Below are 24,244 nucleotides of genomic sequence, written 5' to 3' on the forward strand. Positions count from 1 at the left end.
TTTGACCCTTGCCTTTTCGAGAAAAAAATTCATACTTAAAACCTCTTGACGGGCTCGTCCCGTATGCGGGACGGAAATCCAGCGAAAAATCCTATCGCCATTAGCATAACAACATTTTATATTTTTTTCTTTTCAAATATAGGACTATGTTGAATCGACCCACGTTGTCCGATTTCAAAAAGGCTTTACAGCAAAAGCAAAACATTAGATTATGTTAGAGGAGTGTATCGTAAAAGTAGCCACATAGCCATTTTCCGACCAACCACATGCATCACAAATAACCAAAAAACAGCTAAATGCAGCACTAACCTTTGACAATCTTCATCAGATGACACTCCTAGGACATCATGTTACACAATACATGCATTCTTTTGTTCGATAAAGTTCATATTTATATATAAAAACAGCATTTTACATCGGCGCGTGACGTTGACTAACTATTTTCCCTCAAATGCATCCGGTCAAACAGCGCTACAATTTACTAAATTACTATTCGAAAACATTTTTAAAATGTAATATTGTCATTCTAAGATTTATAGATTAGCATCTCTTGAAAGCACCTGCAATGCCAGATTAAAAAATTTACTTTACTGGGTAATCACACTTTGCGATAAAAGGGGATGCGATACTCAGAATAATAGGCTACCGTTACAGTTCAGCGCCATCTTGGAACAATCGCATATCAAATCTAGTCTTGTATATTTTTGAAAATATTTCCTTACCTTTGATTATCTTCATCAGAATGCACTTCCAGGAATCCCAGGTCCACAACAAATGTATTTTCGTTCGAAAAAGTTACTCTTTATGTCCCAATAGCTTGTTCTTGTTAGCGCGTTCTGAAGGCTCAACCAAAAGTACCGTCGTGCGCGGGACACCTCTCTTACTAAAATGGATTTTTTTCTTATTTAGGTTCGTTCAAACATGTCAAACGTTGTATAACATAAATCTTTCGGGCCTTTTTCGACCACAGATCCAATAGCATTCAAGGGGGACGGTTGCATTGTCTTGCAAAACGTTTCGAAAGGTGGGGGTAGCCAGGGGCGCCGGCGTCATAATGGTGATGGCCCTCCGCATGTGACCACGTTCCATAGACTGTCATTCAGTCAGTTTTCACAGTAGGAGACTCAAACCACTTTGTAATGACTGGGGACATCTAGTGGAAGCAATAGTGCTCAATGAACCATAGCTCACAGTGTGATTTATAGACAAAGCGATGAATTTGAGTCCGCAATTCAGAATTCCACTTCCTGCTACGATCTGTCTCGGGGTTTTGACTGCCATATGAGTTCTGTTATACTCACAGACACCATTCAAACAGTTTTAGAAACTTTAGGGTGTTTTCTATCCACAGCTATTAATTATATGCATATCCTAGCTTCTGAGTTTGAGTAGGAGGCCGTTTAAAATGGGCACAGATTTTTTCCAAAACGCGCTGTAGCGCCCCCTATCCTAGGCGATTTCTCTGAGCAATTGTATTAGTATAAAATAATGTAATTTCCAAAACATTTTGAGAGCACAATATAACTCAGTATTTGAATTATTTATTTTACAGTCATTATTGCTCAGCTTTATCAAGGGTGTCAATCATTTTAGACCTCGATGTATGTGGCTCTTGAGTGTTGTATCCTAAATGCAGATTTCTATAACATGATGCATCCCCACACAGGATATTTCCTTATATTGAATTAAAATGTTGCATGACCCCGAAGCAGCCTGTTTCAAACGATGTATGGACATTAGCCCGTCTTAGCCAAGGTTAGTTAGCCAGCCTGTTTGCCCTTGTTGGATGCTTGATGTTACGTGTTACATGGGTCTGGCTGTACCTGAGTGGATGAGTCACCTCCTCTTTGAAAACCCTGGCTTTTGAGCCACCTGACGATGGGACCAGCTTCCTCAAAGGCACCGGCCTTCACCAGGGCCAACAGGGCGTAAGCTGTGGCCTCCAGTGTGAGAAGGTGATTCTCTGAAACAGGCCAGTGGGTCCGGTCTGTGGGGGAAACACAAACATTATTTATTATTAACAAAACCAAAATGTACAAAAACATCTGCTACACTTGCAAAATGTAGCTTTTTGATGCAGAGTACCGGGCTTAGGCTACATAACACTGTCCATCATAGGGTTCAATTACTCAATATTTCCTACTATAAAGGAGGATTTATACTGTCACCTGTAGATGAGTGTTTGAATAGGATAGACTTGTTGAGCTGGCCCTTGAAAGCCAGGGCGTATGAGGTCATAGCCACTGAATAAGGGTTGGTCAGGTGTTGATTCCGAAATTCTAGGTATTGCCTAGCCTTTTTAATGCTCTCTGGCAGGTTCTGGAGAGAGAGGAAGAGAGGCAATTGCTAACTTCTTTAAGTATCATTTTACATTTTTGTCATTTAGCAGACGCTCTTATCTAGAGCGACTTACAGTAGTGAATGCATACATTTCACACATTTCTTTTTCTCCTTACTGGTCCCCCGTGGGAATCAAACCCACAACTCTGGCATTACAAACACCATGCTGTACCAACTGAGCCACACCGGACCCTATCCTAAAAGGCATTCAAAAACTACTCAATGCCTTTGTTATTTGACTATGCATGGCCATAGAAAACATGGGTATGAGAGAAGTAATAGGAAGACATGAGAATGTGTAAATTCCACTTACACTGATACCATCGTAATTTTCGCAAATTGTGTGTGCTTCCTGCATGGTTATGAGCACAAATGCTGTCAAGGTGTCATCCACGTCTTTCCCCAGTACATCTCCCTGTAGATAGGCACAGACAGAAATGACCATATCTAAGTTGGTATATGGGTTTTTTGTTTAATATTTTACGTTCTCAATATTTTAGAGACTCAAAAACTCAAGATAAAACTGAGAAATACACTGAACAAAAATATAAAGGCAACATGTAAAGTGTTGGTCCCATGTTTCATGAGCTGAAATAAAAGATCCCAGAAATGTTTCATACACACAAAAAGCTTATTTCTCTCAAATTTTGTGCGCAGATTTTACATTCCTGTTAGTGAGCATTTCTCCTTCGCCAAGATAATCCACCTGACAGGTGTGGCATATCAAGAAGCTGATTAAACAGCATGATCATTACACAGGTGCACCTTGTGATGGGGACAATATAAGGCCACTAAAATGTGCAGTTTTGTCACACAACACAATGCCACAGATCTTTTTTGAGTCAGCATACCATTGGCATGCTGACTGCAGGAATGGCCATCGGAGACTTGAATGTTAATTTCTCTACCATAAGCTGCCTCCAACTTTGTTTTAGAGAATTTGTCAGTACGTCCAACCGGTTGTCTATTGCGTCATGTGGGCGAGCGGATTGCTGATGTCAACATTGTGAACAGAGTGCCCCATGGTGGTTATGGTATGGGCAGGCATAAGCTACGGACAACGAACACAATTGCATTTTATCAATGGCAATTTAAGTGCACAGAGATACCATGACGAGATCCTGAGGCCCATTGCCGTGCCCTTCATCCGCCACCATCACCTTATGTTTCAGCATGATAAAGCACGGCCCCATGTTGCAAGATTCTGTACACAATTCCTGAAAGCTGAAAATGTCCCAGTTCTTCCATGGCCTGCATACCAGAAATGTCACCGATTGAGCAAGTTTGGGATGCTCTGGATCGACGTGTATGGCAGCGTGTTCCAGTTCCCGCCAATATCCAGCAACTTCACACAGCCGTTGAAGATTCCTTATATGATTCCTTATATGAACTCTAACTCAGTAAAATCTTTTAAATTCTTGCATTTGTGTTTATATTTTGTTCAGTATTTCTTTTATAATTCTTGTTACATTTACATGGATACTCTGAACATAAGAGATAGGCTAATTCCTGTAAGAAAATGGTAATGTAAATATTGTCAAGGGTAGGAGTGAGATGTATTTGTTTTAGATAAATCAGTTTAGCAAAATAATATGATAAATACAATTAAATAAATGAAATATTAAATAGTTTAATAAATGTATTTAACTATATTTCTGTCAGCAACACAAACAGTACCATCATGGTGGGATGTAGGAGTTTGCCAGTTTCCTCGAAAATGCCATTGGGCTGCTGTCTTTCCATGACAAGCCACTTGACTCCACTGCACAGCACATCTTCCGAAATATCGATTAACGACTTTGACATGGCAAATACCTTAACAACATAAGCTGTTAACCTAGATGGAAGGATGATATTTAGGTACAGTTAGGTATCATTTACCCTGCCATGAATGAAATGTCAACTTGTACAGTGCCTTCAGAAAGTATTCACACCCCTTGACTTTTTTCATGGGGGGGGGGTCACTTGTCTACACACAATAACCCATATCGTCAAAGTGGAATTATGTTTTACTTTTTCTTTTTTCTTTTTTTTTTTACAAATGAATAAAAAACGGAAAGTTGAAACATCTTTAGTCAATGAGGTCAATGTTTTTCTGCTGACCTACAAAACATTACATGGATTCTTATTTACAATGACTGCCTACCCCGGCCAAACCCGGACAACACTGGACAAATTGTGCGCTGCATGATGGGACTGCCAATCACGGACAGATGTGATACAGCCGGGAATCAAACCAGGGACTGTAGTGACGCCTCTTGCACTGAGATACAGTGCCTTAGACCGCTGCGCCACTCGGGAGACTTGCTACTACCTATCCCATCCGATTTGGTCCTGCCATACATACCTACATGTACGCTATGGTCACAAGACGCAGGCCTCCTAATTGTCCCTAGAATTTCTAAGAAAACAGTTGGAGGCAGGGCTTTCTCCTATAGAGCTCCATTTTTATGGAATGGTCTGCCTACCCATGTGAGAGACACAGACTCGATCTCAACCTTTAAGTCTTTATTGAAGACTCATCTCTTCAGTAGGTCCTATGATTGAGTGTAGTCTGGCCCAGGAGTGTGAAGGTGAACGGCAAGGCACTGGAGTGACGAACCACCCTTGCGTTCTCTGCCTGGTCGGCTCCCCTCTATCCACTCGGATTCTCTGCCTCTGACCCTATTACAGGGGCTGAGTCACTGGCTTACTAGTGCCGTGATCTTCCTGTCCGGTTTTGCACCCCCTTGGGCTTGTGCTGTGGAGAAGATCTTCGTGGGCTACAGTATACTCAGCCTTATCTCAGGGTAGTAAGTTGGTGGTCTGTTGATATCCCTCTAGTGGTGTGGGGGCTGTGCTTTGGCAAAGGGGGTGGGGTTATATCCTGCTTGGTTGGCTCTGTCCGGGGGTATCGTCGGACGGGGCCACAGTGTCCACAACTCCCCGTCTCAGCCTCCAGTATTTATGCTGCAATAGTCTATGTGTCAGGACCTGTTTTTTTTCGTCTCTCTCTCTCTACCTCTGAATGCTCGGCTATGAAAAGCCAACTGACATTTACACCCTATGGTGCTGACCTGTTGCACCCTCTACAACCGCTGTGATTATTATTTGACCCTGCTGGTCATCTATGAATGTTTGAACATCTTGAAGAACAATCTAGCCTTCCTAGCCACCGTGCTTCTACAGTACATGTGCATTGCTTGCTGTTTGGGGTGTTAGGCTAGGGTTTCTGTATAAGCACTTTATGACATCTGCTGATGTAAAAAGGGCTTTATAAATACATTTAATTTGGCCAGTGAATTTGGCCAGTGATTTTGGCCAGTGATTTCAAGTCTATGTACATAGGGCCGCAGCCTCTAAGGTGTCCTGAATACAAAGTGTTGTTTTTGGGACAAATCCAATGCAACACATACTGAGTACCACTCTCCATATTTTCAAGCATAGTGGTGGCTGCATCTTGTTAAAGGTATGCTTGTAGTCGTTAAAGACTGGGGAGTTTTTCAGGATAAAATAGAAACAGAATTAAGCTAAGCACAGGCAAAATCCTAGAGGTAAACATGGTTCAGTCTGCTTTCCATCAGACACTGGGAGATCACTTTTCAGCAGGACAATATCCTAAAACACAAGGCCAAATCTACACTGGAGTTACTTACCAAGAAGACAGTGAATGTTCCTGAGTGGCCGAGTTAAAGTTTTTACTTAAATCTGCTTGAAAATCTATGGCAAGATTTGACTCAGGGTTATGAATACTTATGTAAATTAGATATTTCAGTATTTCATTTTCAATAAATGTGTTAAAATAAGAAAAATAAAACAATTCACTATGGGGTGTATATGTGTATATGGGTGAGATTTTGTTATTTTTTTTAATCAATTTTAAATCCAGGCTGTAACAAAAAAAATGGGGAATACGTCATGGGGTATGAAGACTTTCTGAAGGCACTGTAAATTGCCTTAATTTGTGATTCCTTAAAGTGGATTCTTCAAAGTGTAAGCTGCTTCTGGTTTTTTCTCACCATTATGAGGTCTTATTGTCTTAAGTCAACATATAGAGTGCCCTCCTGAATTATTGGCACCCTAGGTAAATATGAACCAAAAAGGCTGCGAACATTGTCTTAGTTGTTTATCAGCTTAATCTTACACCAAAATATCATATGACTCAAACATTTAACTGAGTTAAAAAAAAAAATCTAAAATCAATAAATCATCAAGAAATAATACTTTTATTCAAAAACATGCATGTCGCAATTATTGGCACCGCTGCATTTAGTCCTTTGTGCACCCTTCCTTTGCCAAGATAACAGCTCTGAGTCATCTTCTACAATGTTTGATGAGGTGGGTGAACACATAGGACGGGATTTGAGACCATTTCTCCATAGAAAAACTCTCCAGATCCTTCAGAGTCCTTGGTCTTCACTTGTGGACTCTCCTCTTCAGCTCACCGCACAGGTTTTCAATGGGGTTTAGGTCAGGGGACTGGGATGGCCATTGCAAAAGCTTAATTCTATGGTCAGTGAACCATTTTTGTGTGGATTTGGAGGTATGCTTTGGATCGTTGTCCTGCTGGAAGACCCAATGACGACCAAGTTTTAGACTCCTGGCAGAGGCAGACAAGTTTTGGACTAAAATCTCCTGGTACTTGATGGAGTCCATGATGCCATGTCTCCTAACAAGGTTCCCAGGGCCTTTGGAAGTCAAACAGTCTCACATCACAGATCCACCACTATACTTCACAGTGGGGATTAGGTTATTTTCTGCATGACCATGGCTCTTTTTACACCAAACCCACCTCTGGTGTTTGTTGCCAAAAAGCTCTATTTTACTCTCGTCTGACCATAGCACCAGGGTTCCAATCAAATGTGGTACAAATGACATTTAGCAAACTCCAGGTGCTTAAATGTGTGGTTTGGTGACAGCAGTGGTGTTCTTCTGGCAACTCTTACAAATAATTTGTTGGCATGAAGGTGGCATCTAATTGTAGTTTTGGAGACTTGGTGACCCCAAGATGAAACCAACTTCTCCAATTCTCCAACTGTGATCTTTGGAGATTGTTGTGCCACTTGAACTATCTTTCTCACTGTGCGTGGGGGCAAAATACACTTGCATCCTCTTCCAGGCAGGTTCATCACAGATCCAGTTGTTTTACATTTCTTAATTATTGCTCTAATAGAGGAGATGGGTATTTTCAGGCATTTAGCTATCTATTTCATAGACATTGCCTGATTTGTTAAGGTCAACAACCTTTTGTCTCATTTAATTTATGTGTACTCTGGCCTTTCCCATGTTGATGGATGACTAAGGGAGTTTAGCCTGGTGTCACCTCATATTCATACCCCAGTGAAACAGGAATTCATGGACCACTTAAGAGTTCCCAAAGACTCAGATTAACTTCATGTTCATAAGAATTTCTAGGGCTGCCAATAATGGTGACACGCATGTTTTTGAATATAATAATAATTTCTTGACGACAATTTGTTTTTTTACAATTTTAGATGTTTAACAATTTGAGGTTATAGTCATATGATATTTAGAGTATAAAATCAATCTGATGAACAAAAATGACATTTTTTCACATCCTTTTTTGTTCATATTTACCTAGGGTGTCAATAATTCAGGGGGGTACTGTACAATTCAGTTAAAGATGCAGTATGTAATTAGAAAAATAATAAAACGGCTGCCCTGTTACTTATTTTGGTAAACAGCTGAGGGATGCAAGGACTGACCACTCTCAAATTCGCAGACAGAGTTATGAAAGGGAAAAGGAAAGGGGGATACCTAGTCAGTTGTACAACTGAACGCATTCAACTGAAATGTGTCTGCCACATTTAACCCAGCCCCTCTGAATCAGAAAGGTGCGGAGTTAATCGACATCCTCGTCATCGTGTTATTTGACACGTCAAATAGTGTTATTTGACGTCTATCTTTTTGACACGCAAAGACCCAAATGGCGTTACATACAGTGGATGCAAGGACTGACCATTCATGAGATCAAAAACAGTAAACATTTTTTACAAACATTTTAGTAAAAATTTGCTTATATTTTGGGTTCTAATGGGGTAAAACAGCTGTTAAATTCTTGAAGAATCAATGGCAATGTCATTCATTTCGTTGAAAAAATGGACGCACCAATTGCAGACTGTTGCTTTAACATACAGTAGACCTAGGCCTATATGATGTACATCTAATGTTGTGTCCCTGGTATTGAGAGGGAGTGGGGGAAGGTGTAGCTCACCAGGTACCACTACGCTCATGATCAAAGGCAGCATATGATCCATCGTTTTTCCGATAGGCCAGTTGCTGATCATAACCTTGATAATAACAAAAGAAAACCATGAACCATGAAGATAATCAAAGCTGATTGGCCTTGTGCTGATAAGAAAAAACTTGTACTGATAACACCACAGGCAGTGTGGTGAGTTTCCCAAAGCCTTTGTAGCTAACATGCTATGTTATTTCACTCCACAACTCAATCACAAAGCAGCGAGAGAGTAACAATGATACAAATCTATGTTTAACGGGCAATCTTCTGTGCGTTTACAAACAAAAGTCAACAAATGAAGCAATTTTCTTTTGTACGAGTAGCGTTCAGTCTGGGTTGTCGATAGTTGTGTAGTGGAAGTAAACACACTTATTTTGAAAATATAGGGAGCGTTACTCATCCCGAACGACGATCAGCATTTACCCACCCATTTTAATTTACTCCTACATCACTGATTGTCGAAAGATAAAGAACCAAATTCGCTGCAAAGGCTAGGAAATCCACCCCTGATCTGTTCAAGCAGAAAAAAAAAAATGTCAAAAATCAAACTATTGCTTTTTGTGTGGTTGTTAACCAAATTAAATGTGAGAAACAAAAACATGACTTGTTAAAACTGCACTGTAATATTAGGCCTATAGCATAACTATAATGTGTTTACTTCCAATCAATGCCATCCTCTCTGGGAGACGTGCAACTGTAAATGCAAAACTAAAATGTGGAATTCATAACTTTCTCACCTCTTTGAATGTAGTTGACTGCTTGATTTCTGCGTTCTAATCCCACCGTATCCCACTGTTTGGTCTTGTCCAGGTAATGTGTGGCAATGAGAGGTAAAGTCATGCCTATCATGTTCTGCTCCCCACAGCCACCAGGTTGTCTAAGGAGGTCGCCCAGGGGTGAACCACTGATAGCTGCCTCTATCGTGCTGGCCAACTGCTCACCTGAAAAGATGCAGATAGTAAAACATATATAAATGCAGACGTTAAAACATTATAAATGCATACAATTAAACATAATAATAACTGGAATATGACTTAGTCAATGGTCAGTGACAACATGACAAAGACAGTTTATTTTATTAATTTTTTTACCTTTATTTAACTTAACCTATAAAGAATACCATGGATCTAATAGAATTACACTACAACAGCATTATTACAGATCTCAACTTATCCCTACACTACAACAGCATTATTACAGATCTGGACTTATCCCTACACTACAACAGCATTATTACTGATTTCAACTTATCCCTTCACTACAACAGCATTATTACTGATCTCAACTTATCCCTACACTACAACAGCATTATTACTGATCTCGACTTATCCCTACACCACAACAGCATTATTACTGATCTCGACTTATCCCTACACCACAACAGCATTATTACTGATTTCAGCTTATCCCTTCACTACAACAGCATTATTACTGATCTCAACTTATCCCTACACTACAACAGCATTATTACTGATCTCGACCTATCCCTACACCACAACAGCATTATTACTGATCTCGACTTATCCCTACACCACAACAGCATTATTACAGATCTCAACTTATCCCTACACTACAACAGCATTATTACTGATCTCGACTTATCCCTATACCACAACAACATTATTACAGATCTCAACGTATCCCTACACTACAACAGCATTATTACTGATCTCGACTTATCCCCACACTACAACAGCATTATTACTGATCTCGACTTATCCCTACACTACAACAGCATTATTACTGATCTCGACTTATCCCTACACTACAACAGCATTATTACTGATCTCAACTTATCCCTACACTACAACAGCATTATTACTGATCTCGACTTATCCCTACACTACACTCTCATAAAAAAAGGCGCTATCTAGAACCTAAAAGGGTTCTTCGGCTGTCACCATAAAATAACCCTTTTTGGTTCCAGGTTAGAACCCTTTCCCCAGAGGCTGAAGAACGTTTTTTCTAATAGTGTAAGCTTCCGAAGCTCCACACAATGTTTTATTCTATAGACTACTGATGATCTTAATAGCCATGGCAGATACATTTGCTACTCAGTGGTCCTCTAGCTTTGTGAACCAATATGAAGCTAGTGAGCCTAGGGCAACTCCAGCTTATTCAACTAATGTTGTTAACATGTATTCGTAGTACATTTCTAAATGGTCCATGTGTGTCAGATCATTCCTTCTCACCTGTCACACTTATGTGTGTTCTGGCAGGTGTATTTGGAACCTGGTTAGTCAGTGCACCACTCCTAACAAGCACAGTATCCGTCCCCCCTTTTAACCGGAGAAAGACAGCGACAAAGACAGAGAGAGCAAATGATGTAAACAGTTGTTACGAGTTTTTCCATTCAATCTCACCTACAGGTAGAGCCATACAATTTGACTTGCATATTAAGAGAGGAAAATGTATATTATCAACCATCATGATACTCATCAGTGTTACCCTTCGTTGCACTGTCACTGGAACTATAGATTATCTACATCTGTATATGCTACCATACACTCACCGTGTTTGGCGGGATCCAGTTCCACTTTCTTCACCTGAAGCCTTGTCAGCACCCCTTCAGCCTGTCATTGTTAGAATGAATACTAATCAACTCAACATATATGTTTTTTGCTTGAATTACAATAATTCACCTGGTGGCCTAGGTTATCCAAATAGGGGCGATAATGTATTTACTTTAACAGCAAATAGGCCTACTTCTTATGGGAATAGTCTGGAATCACAGTAAAATAGCTGGGCTTTTCAGTTACCAAAGATTCGAGATTCAACATATGCCACAAGGTTCAAGAACCGCCACATTACTTTGGTATCAAAAATGAGGACAATGGTCTCATGGACCATCGGATCTTAGTACAAGGAGTCCCATTAGGTATATTTTTAAAGGAGAGCTCGCTGTATTTGCTGACAGGTTTTGACGCACCAGTACAACACCAGACGAGCCAAAAGTCAACCTCTTCCAAAAGCACCTCACACCAGCTGAAATCTTCCTTCTTAATCAAGATTCATATTTTGTTCCAAAACACCTATTATTGACTAACATTTCTAGTGACCAGAAAATGTTCAGCACTACCAGATTGTGTTTTTTTCCCCCACAAGTGATACCCACTCCACCTGTCTTGAAGAGATTCAATTCAAACCCATGAATACCTTGTTGAAGATGAGGTAAAGTCTGGTGGGAGCAGAATAAACAAACCAAAAAAACTAAATATGTCCCTGAACAAACTACAGGCAGATTCTACACTCAATATTTTCATCAAGTGGACCAGGGCGGGCGACAGTGATTATGGATACTGGCAATTATATTGTTGAATACAAAAGACAATTGTCAGACTTCAATTCATACAGGCCATTGTCCTCTGACCCCACCTCAACCAACAACAAACTGAACAAGGAGACATCGGTGTGCCTATCGAGTGGCGGAGCGGTCAAAGCCACTGCATCGAAGTGCTGAGGTGCCTCTACAGTCTGGGTTCGATCCCAGGCTGTGTTACAGCCGGCTGGGAACTCCATAGGGCAGCACACAATTGGCCCAGTGCCGTCCAGATTAGGGGAGGGTTTGGCCGGAGGTCTTTCCTTGGCTCATCGCGCTCTAGCATCTCCTTGTGGCGGGCCAGGTGCCTGCAAGTTGACCTCAGTTATGAGTTGAATGGTGCGGCTGGCTTCCGGGTTAAGCGAGCAGTGTGTTAATAAGAAGCAGCACGGCTTGGCAGTTCATGTTTCGGAGGACGCATGACTCGACCTTCGCCTCTCCCCAGCCCATTGGGGAGTTTCAGCGATGAGACAAGATCGTAACTACCAATTGGATATCACGAAAAAGGGGTAAAGGAGACATTGGTGGAAGCAGTAAATCACTGATGAGAGAGCATTCCTGTATGTCCAACATCCCCCTCTTCTACACGTAACTGAAGATCCACAAGGGCCTGGACAGGCAGACCCATTGTGTCAGATATTGGGAGCTTTCTACTCTGCCATCTTATTATAAAGACAAGTGATTTCAGTGACAAGTGAACTTCCTTTTTTCTAGCAACACTAATTATTTAGTGTTCTTCTTACAGTGTAGTTGGTTACATGGATGGCACCAAATAAAGCCAACCTGCACCTCGGATAGGTTGGGAAAGGTCACATTCTAAATGAGAAGTCAAAACCTTGTTTCAATAACTTAGACATTTGGAAATGGCTACATTGACTACAGGAGGTTTCTGTGAAGGGCAAGGGCCCCTTCCCTATGTTGGCCCAAAGAACCCCCCCTTATTGGTTACAATTGGACCGTTTCTTTTTTTATGCGGCACCTCATCTGAAATTGGTTGAGCGCCTTCTACTCCTTTCCAGGTTTTACCTCTTAGCATAATTGTAAGATGGATGCCCTCATTTTTCGAGGACTGGGATTTCAGACTCAATCAATCAGATTCACACTGATCGGCACATGTTCATATATAAATTCCATATCATCCTCAGGGTAGTTACATCTGTTAAGAAGCGACGGTTTGCCTTACCACCACACGTAGCTCCTTCTTAACACCGTCGCGTCCACCCCAATCTCGGACGGAGGCCTTCACCTCGATGGTATGGAGGCCCAGCTTCATGGGGATGATGACAAAGGGGACACTTCGTGTGGACCTGGGGTCCACCACAACAGTAACAATATACCTCCCCTTCTTGCTGGCAGAGCTGCACACGTCTGATGTCTCCCTCAGTTCTACACGGACCTGCCATTAAGGTGGAGAGGGGATAGTCACATCACCGTGCATCTAATCAGATAAGTACCACACTGAATGGTATAATAATAATAATAATAAGGCACAGAAGAGGTCATGCTGATTTTAGAATGAAATATTTGGGCAATCTAGCAGTTTACTCTGTATACTACCTGCATCTGCAGGTTCAACTCAACACGGTCTGGGTTGCCTGCCTGCCTTTAAATTACAATAAGCTTACGGTTATAGCGTTCTCCATGTAGTTATGAAGAATGGCTTTGATTTCCAGCTGCTCGTTGCGTACGGCAGAGTAGGGCAGCTTCAGATCAAGGAAGAAGTTCTTCCAAACAATTAGCGTGAGGGGTTCAGACACACAGATTCCTATTGAGCAAGAGAGTTGCCATAAGATGGAAGATGTAGAAAGAGTAGCCACCAATATAGAAAGAGGGGCACAAATAAGTGAGAGTACCATGTGTGTTGGACAGGCCAATGGCAGTGATCTGCCAGCTGGTGATGGAACTCGGTAAGGTAATTTTTCTGTTATGCGTAGGACTAAATGGTAAAAAGAGAAAGAAAATAGGTAGGATTTTCATTACATGGGAAAAGGAATATGCATTAGAAGGCATTTTACTGTGGTGCATTGAACGATCTCAATAAATACTGCTCTTACCACTGCTTATTGTCAGGACACTGCGGCAGACTCTCCTCATCCCATAGCCAACTCTCAGGGAAGAAGGAACGGGAAATGATGTTGTCAAAACTTTCAAAATCGTCATCCTCTTCTTCACCTTACCAAGAGTGACAGAAAGTCAGACAGTTCCCATTACTGTTAATGTATTTCCCTTTTACACAGAAGGGAATACCAGCATATTTTATACATTCACACTCTGGTTTAGTTTATCACACTGGATTTACATAGTGTGCAATTTTAGAAATGACAATTCCAGTCCACTACAGTTGTTTCACTTACTGCGGGCTAATATGAGCTGGTCAGTCTTGGCCTCTTCACGTTTGGTGGCCATTTCTCTACAACATTTCAGGAAGGCTTCCACACACTCTGTTCCATCGCTGATGTATTGGGCACGCCGCTCGCACGTGTAATCTAGAATGTTCTTCCTCATACCGTCCATGCAGCACTGTCTCTCCAGGCCTGTGTACTGGCTCGCTAGGACAGAGAGAAGTGCATTACCAGTGAGATTCTGCATCATCGCAGGCAAAGCAAAACCTTTAGGGAAACCCAGTGCTGAGAGTTAAAGGAATTTTAAAGGAATATAATTCAATGAAAGAAAAAAAAAAACGAACATCATTTGAAGTTTGTTTAGTGGCCAATCTGGACAGCAGTCTTCCTATTTCACAATTGGTTCTCATTCCCAGAGGTTGAAAACATAAACAATAAAACAGTATTTGACATCCTTGCAACAGATGTCTGTTTGGTAAGAAAGAAGTACTAAGTTCTACTAATAAATAAATACATATGTACATGGTTAAAACAAAAACATCCAGTTTTATGATCAGGCATCACAAGCAGAGAAACTCTTGTCCTACCCAGTGTGGTTACAACATCATTTATAGTCACTGCTCGTCGTCTCCTTGAGTTGACAGGGCAGCTGGAGACTAAAGCACACAAAGAAGAAGACGGATTTCAATGCACAAAACCTGCCTGGGAGACTTGACAAGGCAATATTAAGGACAAATGTTTTAGGCCTACATAAAATTCCAAAGTGAGAATGAAGATACTATGGTGAAGTAAAATATGATACACCAGCTGATAACTGGCTAAAACTGTCTAAAATGTGATATTGCCAATAGTGTATTTTATAACTTAAGTAATAATATTATAACTTAAGTAATAATAACAATAATAATAATACATGGGATTATATAGCGCTTGCAAAGAACCAAAGTCACGTTACAATTGTAGAAATGAAGAAAAGAAACAGTAGTCAAAACAAAGCCAGGCTAAACAAAAACATGAAAAAAAGTGAAAGGAGGCCTCAATTAAGAGAAAGAGTGTGATGTATCAGTGTACGGATGAGTGAGCAGGTGTTCTGTGTGTCCGAAAACAAACACTTAGTAGTCATTGGCATCTTTTTGCTACGTTGTAAGACTTTTACAAAGTGTCTAGAAATGATAACTCTACGTGGCCAACCAAGGTATCAACCTTTATGAGGTCAGAAGTAGAAGTAAGCTGACTGCCTATGGTTTTCGGCCAACACATATTTTGCACACATTCAGATCAGGTTAAAGAGATTGCAAGATTGTCAATTTTCAGATTAACTCAAGGATACCATTTTTATTTCCCTGTGTGTGTCACGTCCTGACCAGTAAAAGGGGTTATTTGTCATTGTAGTATGGTCAGGGCGTGGCAGGGGTGTTTGATTTGTGTGTTTTGGTGTTTTTGGTTTAGGTTATATGTTTTCTATTCTATGTTTAAGTCTAGTTTTCTATTTCTATGTTGGGTTTTTTGGTAGGACCTCCAAATAGAGGCAGCTGGTTGTCGTTGTCTCTAATTGGAGGCCATATTTAGTTGATGTTTGTTTCTCTTGTGTTTTTGTGGGTGGTTATTTTCTGTATAGCCTGGGAGCCTTATGGAACTGTTTTTCGTTGTTTGTTTATATTGTTTAAGTGTTTTCTTTAAATAAATTAAGAAGATGAGCACTTTACCCGCTGCGCCTTGGTCCCCTTTATACGACCCACATGACAGTGTGCAGATCGAAGTAAATTGCTAGCATTGATCAATGAAATTACAACTTATATTCACCCACTAAAAAAAACAGCCGACAGCAGAATTTCTAATGTGCTATCACTATGCTTTCAACCATCTAAAAGCATAACCAAATTCCAATGGAAAAACAACATCAGATTTTTGGTTTAGTTGTCACCCAAATGTCTATCACTACGCTTTCAACCATCTACAAGCACAGCAAAGTTCAAATGGGAATACAATGTCAGATATTTTGTTTATTTATACAAAGGATTAATGCGTCATCACTGTGCTTCATCTAATAGCAGAACCAAATCACCTGTATTGCAGTTGAGATTATATTAAAAGTACATGGTCCAAGTGATTAACGCCGTTTGAGATTCTGCGCAGATTATTACAGCTCTGTGAAGAGCTCCAAAGACCTATTAACCTATTGGGGCTAGGGGGCAGTATTTGCAAGGCCGGATAAAAAACGTACCCGATTTAATCTGGTTACTACTCTTGCCCAGAAACGAGAATATGCATATAATTAGTAGATTTGGATAGAAAACACTCTAAAGTTTCTAAAACTGTTTGAATGGTGTCTGTGAGTATAACAGAACTCATATGGCAGGTCAAAACCTGAGAAGATTCCATACAGGAAGTGCCCTGTCTGACAATTTGTTGTCCTTCTGTTGCATCTCTATCGAAAATACAGCATCTGTGCTGTAACGTGACATTTTCTAAGGCTTCCATTGGCTCTCTAAAGCCGCCAGAAAGTGGAATGGGGTGTCTGCTGTCTCTGGGCAAAGAACAGCAGCAGAATTTGTGAGTGGTCAGCCTGGGGACAGTGACACTGAGATGCGCGTTCATGAGACTACTCCATTTTTTTCTTTCAGCCTTTGAATGAATACAACGTTTCCCGGTTGGAATATTATCGCTATTTTACGAGAAAAATAGCATAAAATTAGATTTTAAACAGCGTTTCACATGCTTCGAAGTACGGTAATGGAATATTTTGAGTTTTTTTGTCACGAAATGCGCTCGCGCATCACCCTTCGGATAGTGACCTGAACGCACGAACAAAACGGAGCTATTTCAATATAACTATGGATTATTTGGAACCAAAACAGCATTTGTTGTTGAAGTAGAAGTCCTGGGAGTGCATTCTGACGAAGAACAGGAAAGGTAATCAAATTTTTCTAATAGTAAATCTGAGTTTAGTGAGCACCAAACTTGGTGGGTGTCAAATTAGCTAGCCTGTGATGGCCGAGCTATCTACTCAGAATATTGCAAAATGTGCTTTCGCCGAAAAGCTATTTTAAAATCTGACACCGCGATTGCATAAAGGAGTTCTGTATCTATAATTCTTAAAATAATTGTTATGTATTTTGTGAACGTTTATCGTGAGTAATTTAGTAAATTCACCGGAAGTTTGCGGTGGGTATGCTAGTTCTGAACATCACATGCTAATGTAAAAAGCTGTTTTTTGATATAAATATGAACTTGATTGAATAAAACATGCATGTATTGTATAACATAATGTCCTAGGAGTGTCATCTGATGAAGATCATCAAAGGTTAGTGCTGCATTTAGCTGTGGTTTTGGTTTTTGTGACATATATGCTTGCTTTGAAAATGGCTGTGTGATTATTTTTGGCAGGGTACTCTCCTGACATAATCTAATGTTTTGCTTTCGCTGTAAAGCCTTTTTGAAATCGGACAATGTGGTTAGATTAACGAGAGTCTTGTCTTTAAAATGGTGTAAAATAGTCATATGTTTGAGAAATTGAAGTTATAGCATTTTTTAGGTATTTGTATTTTTCTCAGGTTTTGGCCTGCCATATGAGTTCTGTTATACTCACAGACACCATTCAAACAGTTTTAGAAACTTTAGAGTGTTCTCTATCCAAATCTACTAATTATATGCATATTCTCGTTTCTGGGCAAGAGTAGTAACCAGTTTAAATCGGGTACGTTTTTTATCCGGCCGTGCAAATACTGCCCCCTAGCCCCAACAGGTTAAACCAACCCATTGGAATGACTTCGATTGTCACACCCTGATCTGTTTCACCTGTTTTTGTGATTGTCACCACCCCCTCCAGGTGTCGCCCATCTTCCCCATTATCCCCTGGGTATTTATACCTGTGTTTCTGTTTGTCTGTTGCCAGTACGTCCAGGGTGCAGCTGCAATGCTTCCTGGAGTTCGCCAACTTTTATCGCAGCTTTATCTGGGGTTACAGCACCCTGGCCTCCCCCTATCTGCCCTCACCTCTACCAAGATTCCGTTCACGCGGTTCACGGCCGTGGATCGGGGGCGTTCCGGGACCTTAAACATCACTTCACCATGGCTTCGATCCTGGTTCATCCGGATCCTTCCTGTCAGTTCGTGGTGGAGGCCGATGCGTCGGATGTCGGAGTGGGGGCTGTTCTGTCTCAACGTTCTGTCTCAACCCCGGAGCCCGAGACCATCCTTCCCACCTCGTGCCTGGCGATGGCACTCAGCTGGGGTATCTGGAAACAGGGCCGGGAGACGCAGTGGTTCGGCTGGGATGTTTGTGCTTGATGCTGTCCGCTTCGCGGTCCTGAAGTGGGCCCATTCCTTCAGGCTTGCCACAGGTCTCCCTGTCTGATGGCAACACTGCCATCCTGACCGTGGTGGATCGCTTTTCCAATGCCACCAACTTCATTCCTCTCCCCAAGTTACCCTCTGCCAAGGAGATGGCCCAGCTCATGGTGCAGCACGTCTTCCGGATCCATGGACTGCCCGTAGACATGGTCTCTGACCGCGGCCCTCAGTTCTCGTCCTGGTTCTGGAAGTCATTCTGCACCCTCATTGGGTCGTCGGCCTGCCTGTCCTCCGGCTTCCATCCCCAGTCTAACAGCCAGTTGGAATGAGCCAACCAGGACCTCGAGACCACCCTGCGCTGCCTGGTCTCCGCCAACCTCACCACCTAGAGCCAGCAGCTGGTGTGGGTGGAATACGCCCGCAACACCCTTCCCTGCTCTGCCACGGGCCTATCAACATTTGATTGTTGCCTGCGGTATCAGCCCCCGCTCTTCCCTGAGCTGGAAGAGGAGGTCAACATACCTTCTGCCCAGATGTTTTTCCGCTGCTGTCATCGTCCCTGGAGGAGAGCTCGGTCGGCCCTCCTCAAGACCACATCCAGGTATCGATGACAAGCGGATCGCCATCAGATCCCAGCTCCCCGGTATCGTCTCGGGTAGAAGGTATGGCTATCCATCCGGGATCTGCCCCTCCGGGTGGAATTCCGCAAACTCTCCCCCCGGAATATCGGCCCGTTCCCCATCTCCAAGATCATTAGCCCCTCTGCTGTTCATCTTCTGTTGCCCCGTACCCTTCATATATGCATTCCACATTTCATGTGTCCAGAGACAAACTCATGTCTCACAGCCTTTTGTCTCCCGTTTCCAGGCCCACCCCTCTCCCCAGTCTTATCGATGGCCAACCGGCTTACATGGTGAGAAGTCTCCTGAAGGTTCGACCTCGGGGCAGGGGATTCCAGTACCTGGTTGACTGGGAGGGTTACTGTCTCCATCCCCCTCCAGGTGTCACCCATCTTCCCCAATATCCCCGGTGTATTTATACCTGTGTTCTCTGTTTGTCTGTTGCCAGTTCGTCTTGTTTGTTCAAGTCAACCAGCATTTTGTGTCTCAGCTCCTGCTTTATCCAGTCTCGCTTTTCTCGCCCTCCTGGTTTTGACCCTTGCCTGTCCTGACTCCGAGCCCTGACCACTCTGTCTGACCCTGAGCCTGCCTGCCGACCTTTACATTTGCCCTCCTCTGGATTACCGACCTCTGCCTTACCCTGAGCCTGCCTGCCACCCAGTACCATTGCCCCACCTCTGGTTTACTGACCCCTGCCTGCCTTGACCTGTCTATTGCCTGCCCCTGTTGGAATATTAAACTATTGTTTATTTGACGTGGTCTGCATCTGGGTCTTACCTTCATACCTGATATCGATAGCAACAGTGAATCTATTTAGTTTTGCCCAGCCTATAGTTTTTTTCTGATACTGGATATAACGTTGAAGATCTGACATTGTTTTAAAAGGTACAAAGGTTTGTCGATGATGAAATTTGGTTACCATGATGACATAATCCTGTGGTTGAAATTTCACCCTCAAAACAACAGTTCCCTTCCCTTTTTCCAAAAGTTGGACTTTTTTCAAATCCAATTTATTTTCCACATAGATTCAATGTCACAATATGTTTTTCATTTCCATTTAAGTCATTTAGCAGACGCTCTTATCCAGAGCGACTTACAAATTGGTGCATTCACCTTATGATATCCAGTGGAACAACCAGTTTACAATAGTACATCTATATTTTTTTTGGGGGGGGGGTAGAAGGATTACTTTATCCTATCCCAGGTATTCCTTAAAGAGGTGGGGTTTCAGGTGTCTCCGGAAGGTGGTGATTGACTCCGCTGTCCTGGCGTCGTGAGGGAGCTTGTTCCACCATTGGGGTGCCAGAGCAGCGAACAGTTTTTTGACAAATGATGTTGAAACAACGTTGATTCAACCAGTTTGTGCCCAGTGGGTAGTGACACATTGCCTCTATCAAACCAATAAAGTATTTTGAATGGGTGCAGTTCCAAAGAGACATTGAGTTAAAAAAAAATACCTCTGACTTGCAGCAAGCTATCGTGCATAAGATAGAAAACAAATGCCGCATAGGCTACTAAAACAGAGACACGGACAAAACAAGAAAAAATTACGAAAAATTGCCTCTACTAAGGCAATCAAATCCGAGCGCTGAATGCAATTGACTCCAACCGTTCCCATTCAAACTAAAAATCCAAATGTGAAGTTCGCCTGACTTCCAATAGTCAAGTGAACGAGATAGGAATTTGGAAGGCTGGCCACGCAAGACTAGGCAGGCCTGAATGTGTATTTCAGCTTTTATATAGAGGCCTTATACTTGGGATTCACATACCTGTCCTCTGAGGGGTGTCCCCTGCACCGCTGGATGCAAACACCAGCCCAGCATCGTAGAAAACCCCCATACTGTCCATTCCACTCCCTGCAGTGCAGCCTGTGTCATGTTTCTCTATTATGTCCCAGATCTAAGGATGGATTCATGCACATACCAATACCATGTACACACACACACACACACACACACACACACACACACACACACACACACACACACACACACACACACACACACACACACATTTACCTATTCTTGTGGTGACAAAACAATTGATTTGCATTCATAATCCTATTTTCCCGAACCCAACCGTACACTTAACCCTAAACCTAAACCTCTAACCCTAATTCTAACCCTAACCCCTAAGCCTAAAATAGCCATTTTCCTTGTGGCGACCGGCGAAATGTCCACACTTGTCCAAACGTTCCTATTTTACTATCCTTGTGAGGACTTCTGGTCCGCTTCTGGTCCGCACAAGGATAGTAAAACCAAAAACACACATACACACAAATCAGCTAAGTACGAATACATTCACAAGTGTTGGTGGGCAAGTAGGGCACAATCTTTTGTTAGGTCCAAATTTATTTCAGTCTAAAAGGACATAATACAAACGGAAATGTTGCATCTATCAAAAACCCATTTAGCAATTTGTTTTTATTTGAAGATTCTCCTAGTTGAATTCCCTCGTAAATTCATTTGAGCAGAATTTTGTTAAATACAGTGCATTCGGAAAGTATTCTGGCCATTCCCTTTTCCCACATTTTATTACGTTACATTTTGTTACGTTTTAATCCTAAATAGGATTATTTTTTTAAATCCTCATCAATCTACTCACAACATGATGGAAAAGTGAATATATATTTTTTTGCAAATGTATAAAAATAAAAAAACGTATTTACATAAAGTTGAAGTCGGAAGTTTACATACACCTTAGCCAAATACATTTAAACTACGTTTTTCACAATTCCTGACATTTAATCCTAGTCTTAGATCGTTTAGGATCACCATTTTATTTTAAGAATGTGACAAGTCAGAATAATAGTAGAGAGGGTGATTTATTTCAGCTTTTATTTCTTTCATCACATTCCCAGTGGGTCAGAAGTTTCCATACACACAATTAGTATTTGGTAGCATTGCCTTTAAATTGTTTAACTTGGGTCAAACGTTTCGGGTATCCTTCCACAAGCTTCCCACAATAAGTTGGTTGAATTTTGGCCCATTCCTCCTGACAGAGCTGGTGTAACTGAGTCAGGTTTGTAGGCCTCCTTGCTCACACACACTTTTTCAGTTCTGCCCACAAATTTCCATGCGATTGAGGTCAGGGCTTTGTGATGGCCACTCCAATACCTTGACTTCGTTGTCCTTAAGCCATTTTGCCACAACTTTGGAAGTATGCTTGTGGTCATTGTCCATTTGGAAGACCCATTTGCGACCAAGCTTTAACTTCCTGACTGATGTCTTGAGATGTTGCTTTAATATAGTGACAATTTTCCTCCCTCATGATGCCATCTATTTTGTGAAGTGCACCAGTCCCTCCTGCAGCAAAGCACCCCCACAACATGATGTTGACACCTCCGTGCTTCATGGTTGGGATGGTATTCTTCGGCTTGCAAGCCTCCCTCTTTTTCCTCCAAACATAACGATGGTCATTATGGCCAAACAGTTCTATTTTTGTTTCATCAGACCAGAGGACATTTCTCCAAAAAGTACGATCTTTGTCCCCATGTGCAGTTGCAAACCTTAGTCAGGCTTTTTTATGGCGGTTTTGGAGCAGTGGCTTCTTTCTTGCTGAGTGTTCTTTCAGGTTATGTCGATATAGGACTCGTTTTACTGTGGATATAGATACTTTTGTACCTGTTTTCTCCAGCATCTTCACAAGGTCCTTTGCTGTTGTTCCTGGATTGATTTGCACTTTTCTCACCAAAGTACGTTCTTCTCTAGGAGACAGAACACGTCTCCTTCCTGAGCGGTATGACGGCTGCGTGGTCCCATGGTGTTTATACTTGCGTACAATTTTTTGTACAGATGAACGTGGTACCTTCAGGCGTTTGGAAATTGCTCCCAAGGATGAACCAGACTTGTGGAGGTCTACAATTTCTTTCTGAGGTCTTAGCTGAATTATTTTGATTTTCCCATGATGTCAAGCAAAGAGGCACTGAGTTTGAAGGCAGGCCTTGAAATACATCCAAAGGTACACCTCCAGTTGACTCAAATGATGTCAATTAGCTTATCAGAAGCTTCTATAGCCATGACATCATTTTCTGGAATTTTCCAAGCTGTTTAAAGGCACAGTCAACTTAGTGTATGTAAACTTCTGACACAGTGGAATTGTGATACAGTGAATTATAAGTTAAATAATCTGTCTGTAAACAATTGCTGGAAAAATGACTTGTGTCATGCACAAAGTAGATGTCCTAACCGACTTGCCAAAACTATACTTTGTTATTAACAAGAAATTTGCGGAGTGGTTGAAAAATGAGTTTCAATGACTCCAACCTAAGTGTATGTAAACTTCTGTAACTATTCAGACCCTTTGCTATGAGACTCGAAATTGAGCGCAGGTGCATCCTGTTTCTATTGCTCATCCTTGAGATGATGAGATGTCCACCTGTGGCAAATGTAATTGATTGAACATGATTTGGAAAGACACACACCTGTCTACATAATATTCCATAGTTGACAGTGCATGTCAGAGCAAATACCAAGCCATGAGTTCGAAGGAATTGTCCGTAGAGCTTCGAGACAGGATTGTGTCGAGGCACAGATCTGGGGAAGGGTACCAAAAAATTGTCTGCAGCATTGAAGGTCCCCAAGAACACAGTGGCTTCCATCATTCTTAAATGGAAGAAGTTTAGAACCACCAAGACTCTTCATGGAGCTGGCCGCCCAGCCTAATTGAGCAATCGGGGGAGAAAGGCCTTGGTCGGCGAAAAAAACAAGAACCCAATGGTCATTGACAGAGCTCCAGAATTTCTCTGTGGAGATGGGAGAAACTTCCAGAAGGACAACCATCTCTGCAGCACTTCACCAAGCAGACCTTTATGGTAGAGTGGACAGACAGAAGCCACTCCTCAGTAAAAGGCACATGACAGCCAGCTTGGAGTTTACTAAAAGTCACCAAAAAGACTCTCATACCATGAGAAAGAAGAGTCTCTGGTCTGATGAAACCAAGATTGAACCCTTTGGCCTGAACGCCAAGCATCACGTCTGGAGGAAAGCTGGCACCATCCCTACGGTGAAGCATGGTGGTGGCAGCATCATGCTGTGGGGATGTTTTTCAGCGGCAGGGACTGGGAGACTAGTCAGGATCAAGGGAAAGG

At 41.9% G+C, this 24,244-nt stretch overlaps 1 protein-coding gene across 3 annotated transcripts in view; it reads right to left on the reverse strand.

The window, feature by feature from the left end:
* LOC106564830 (complement C3) overlaps window positions 1–24,244 on the reverse strand; it is a 54,980-nt gene that overhangs the window by 15,304 nt on the left and 15,432 nt on the right. For all 3 annotated transcript variants that reach the window (XM_014131265.2, XM_045691300.1, XM_045691301.1), the window contains 15 exons: window positions 20,925–21,054; window positions 14,830–14,898; window positions 14,255–14,449; window positions 13,955–14,072; window positions 13,754–13,836; window positions 13,526–13,665; window positions 13,084–13,296; window positions 11,094–11,154; window positions 10,774–10,860; window positions 9,319–9,522; window positions 8,555–8,630; window positions 4,018–4,177; window positions 2,654–2,755; window positions 2,169–2,319; window positions 1,824–1,987 (listed from right to left, as the gene is read on the reverse strand). In XM_014131265.2, the coding sequence (XP_013986740.2) occupies window positions 1,824–1,987; window positions 2,169–2,319; window positions 2,654–2,755; window positions 4,018–4,177; window positions 8,555–8,630; window positions 9,319–9,522; window positions 10,774–10,860; window positions 11,094–11,154; window positions 13,084–13,296; window positions 13,526–13,665; window positions 13,754–13,836; window positions 13,955–14,072; window positions 14,255–14,449; window positions 14,830–14,898; window positions 20,925–21,054 (1,953 nt within the window). The remainder of the gene's footprint in view (window positions 1–1,823; window positions 1,988–2,168; window positions 2,320–2,653; window positions 2,756–4,017; window positions 4,178–8,554; window positions 8,631–9,318; window positions 9,523–10,773; window positions 10,861–11,093; window positions 11,155–13,083; window positions 13,297–13,525; window positions 13,666–13,753; window positions 13,837–13,954; window positions 14,073–14,254; window positions 14,450–14,829; window positions 14,899–20,924; window positions 21,055–24,244) is intronic.

This window comes from Salmo salar, chromosome ssa12, assembly GCF_905237065.1.
Source record: "Salmo salar chromosome ssa12, Ssal_v3.1, whole genome shotgun sequence".
NCBI classification, from domain to species: domain Eukaryota; kingdom Metazoa; phylum Chordata; class Actinopteri; order Salmoniformes; family Salmonidae; genus Salmo; species Salmo salar.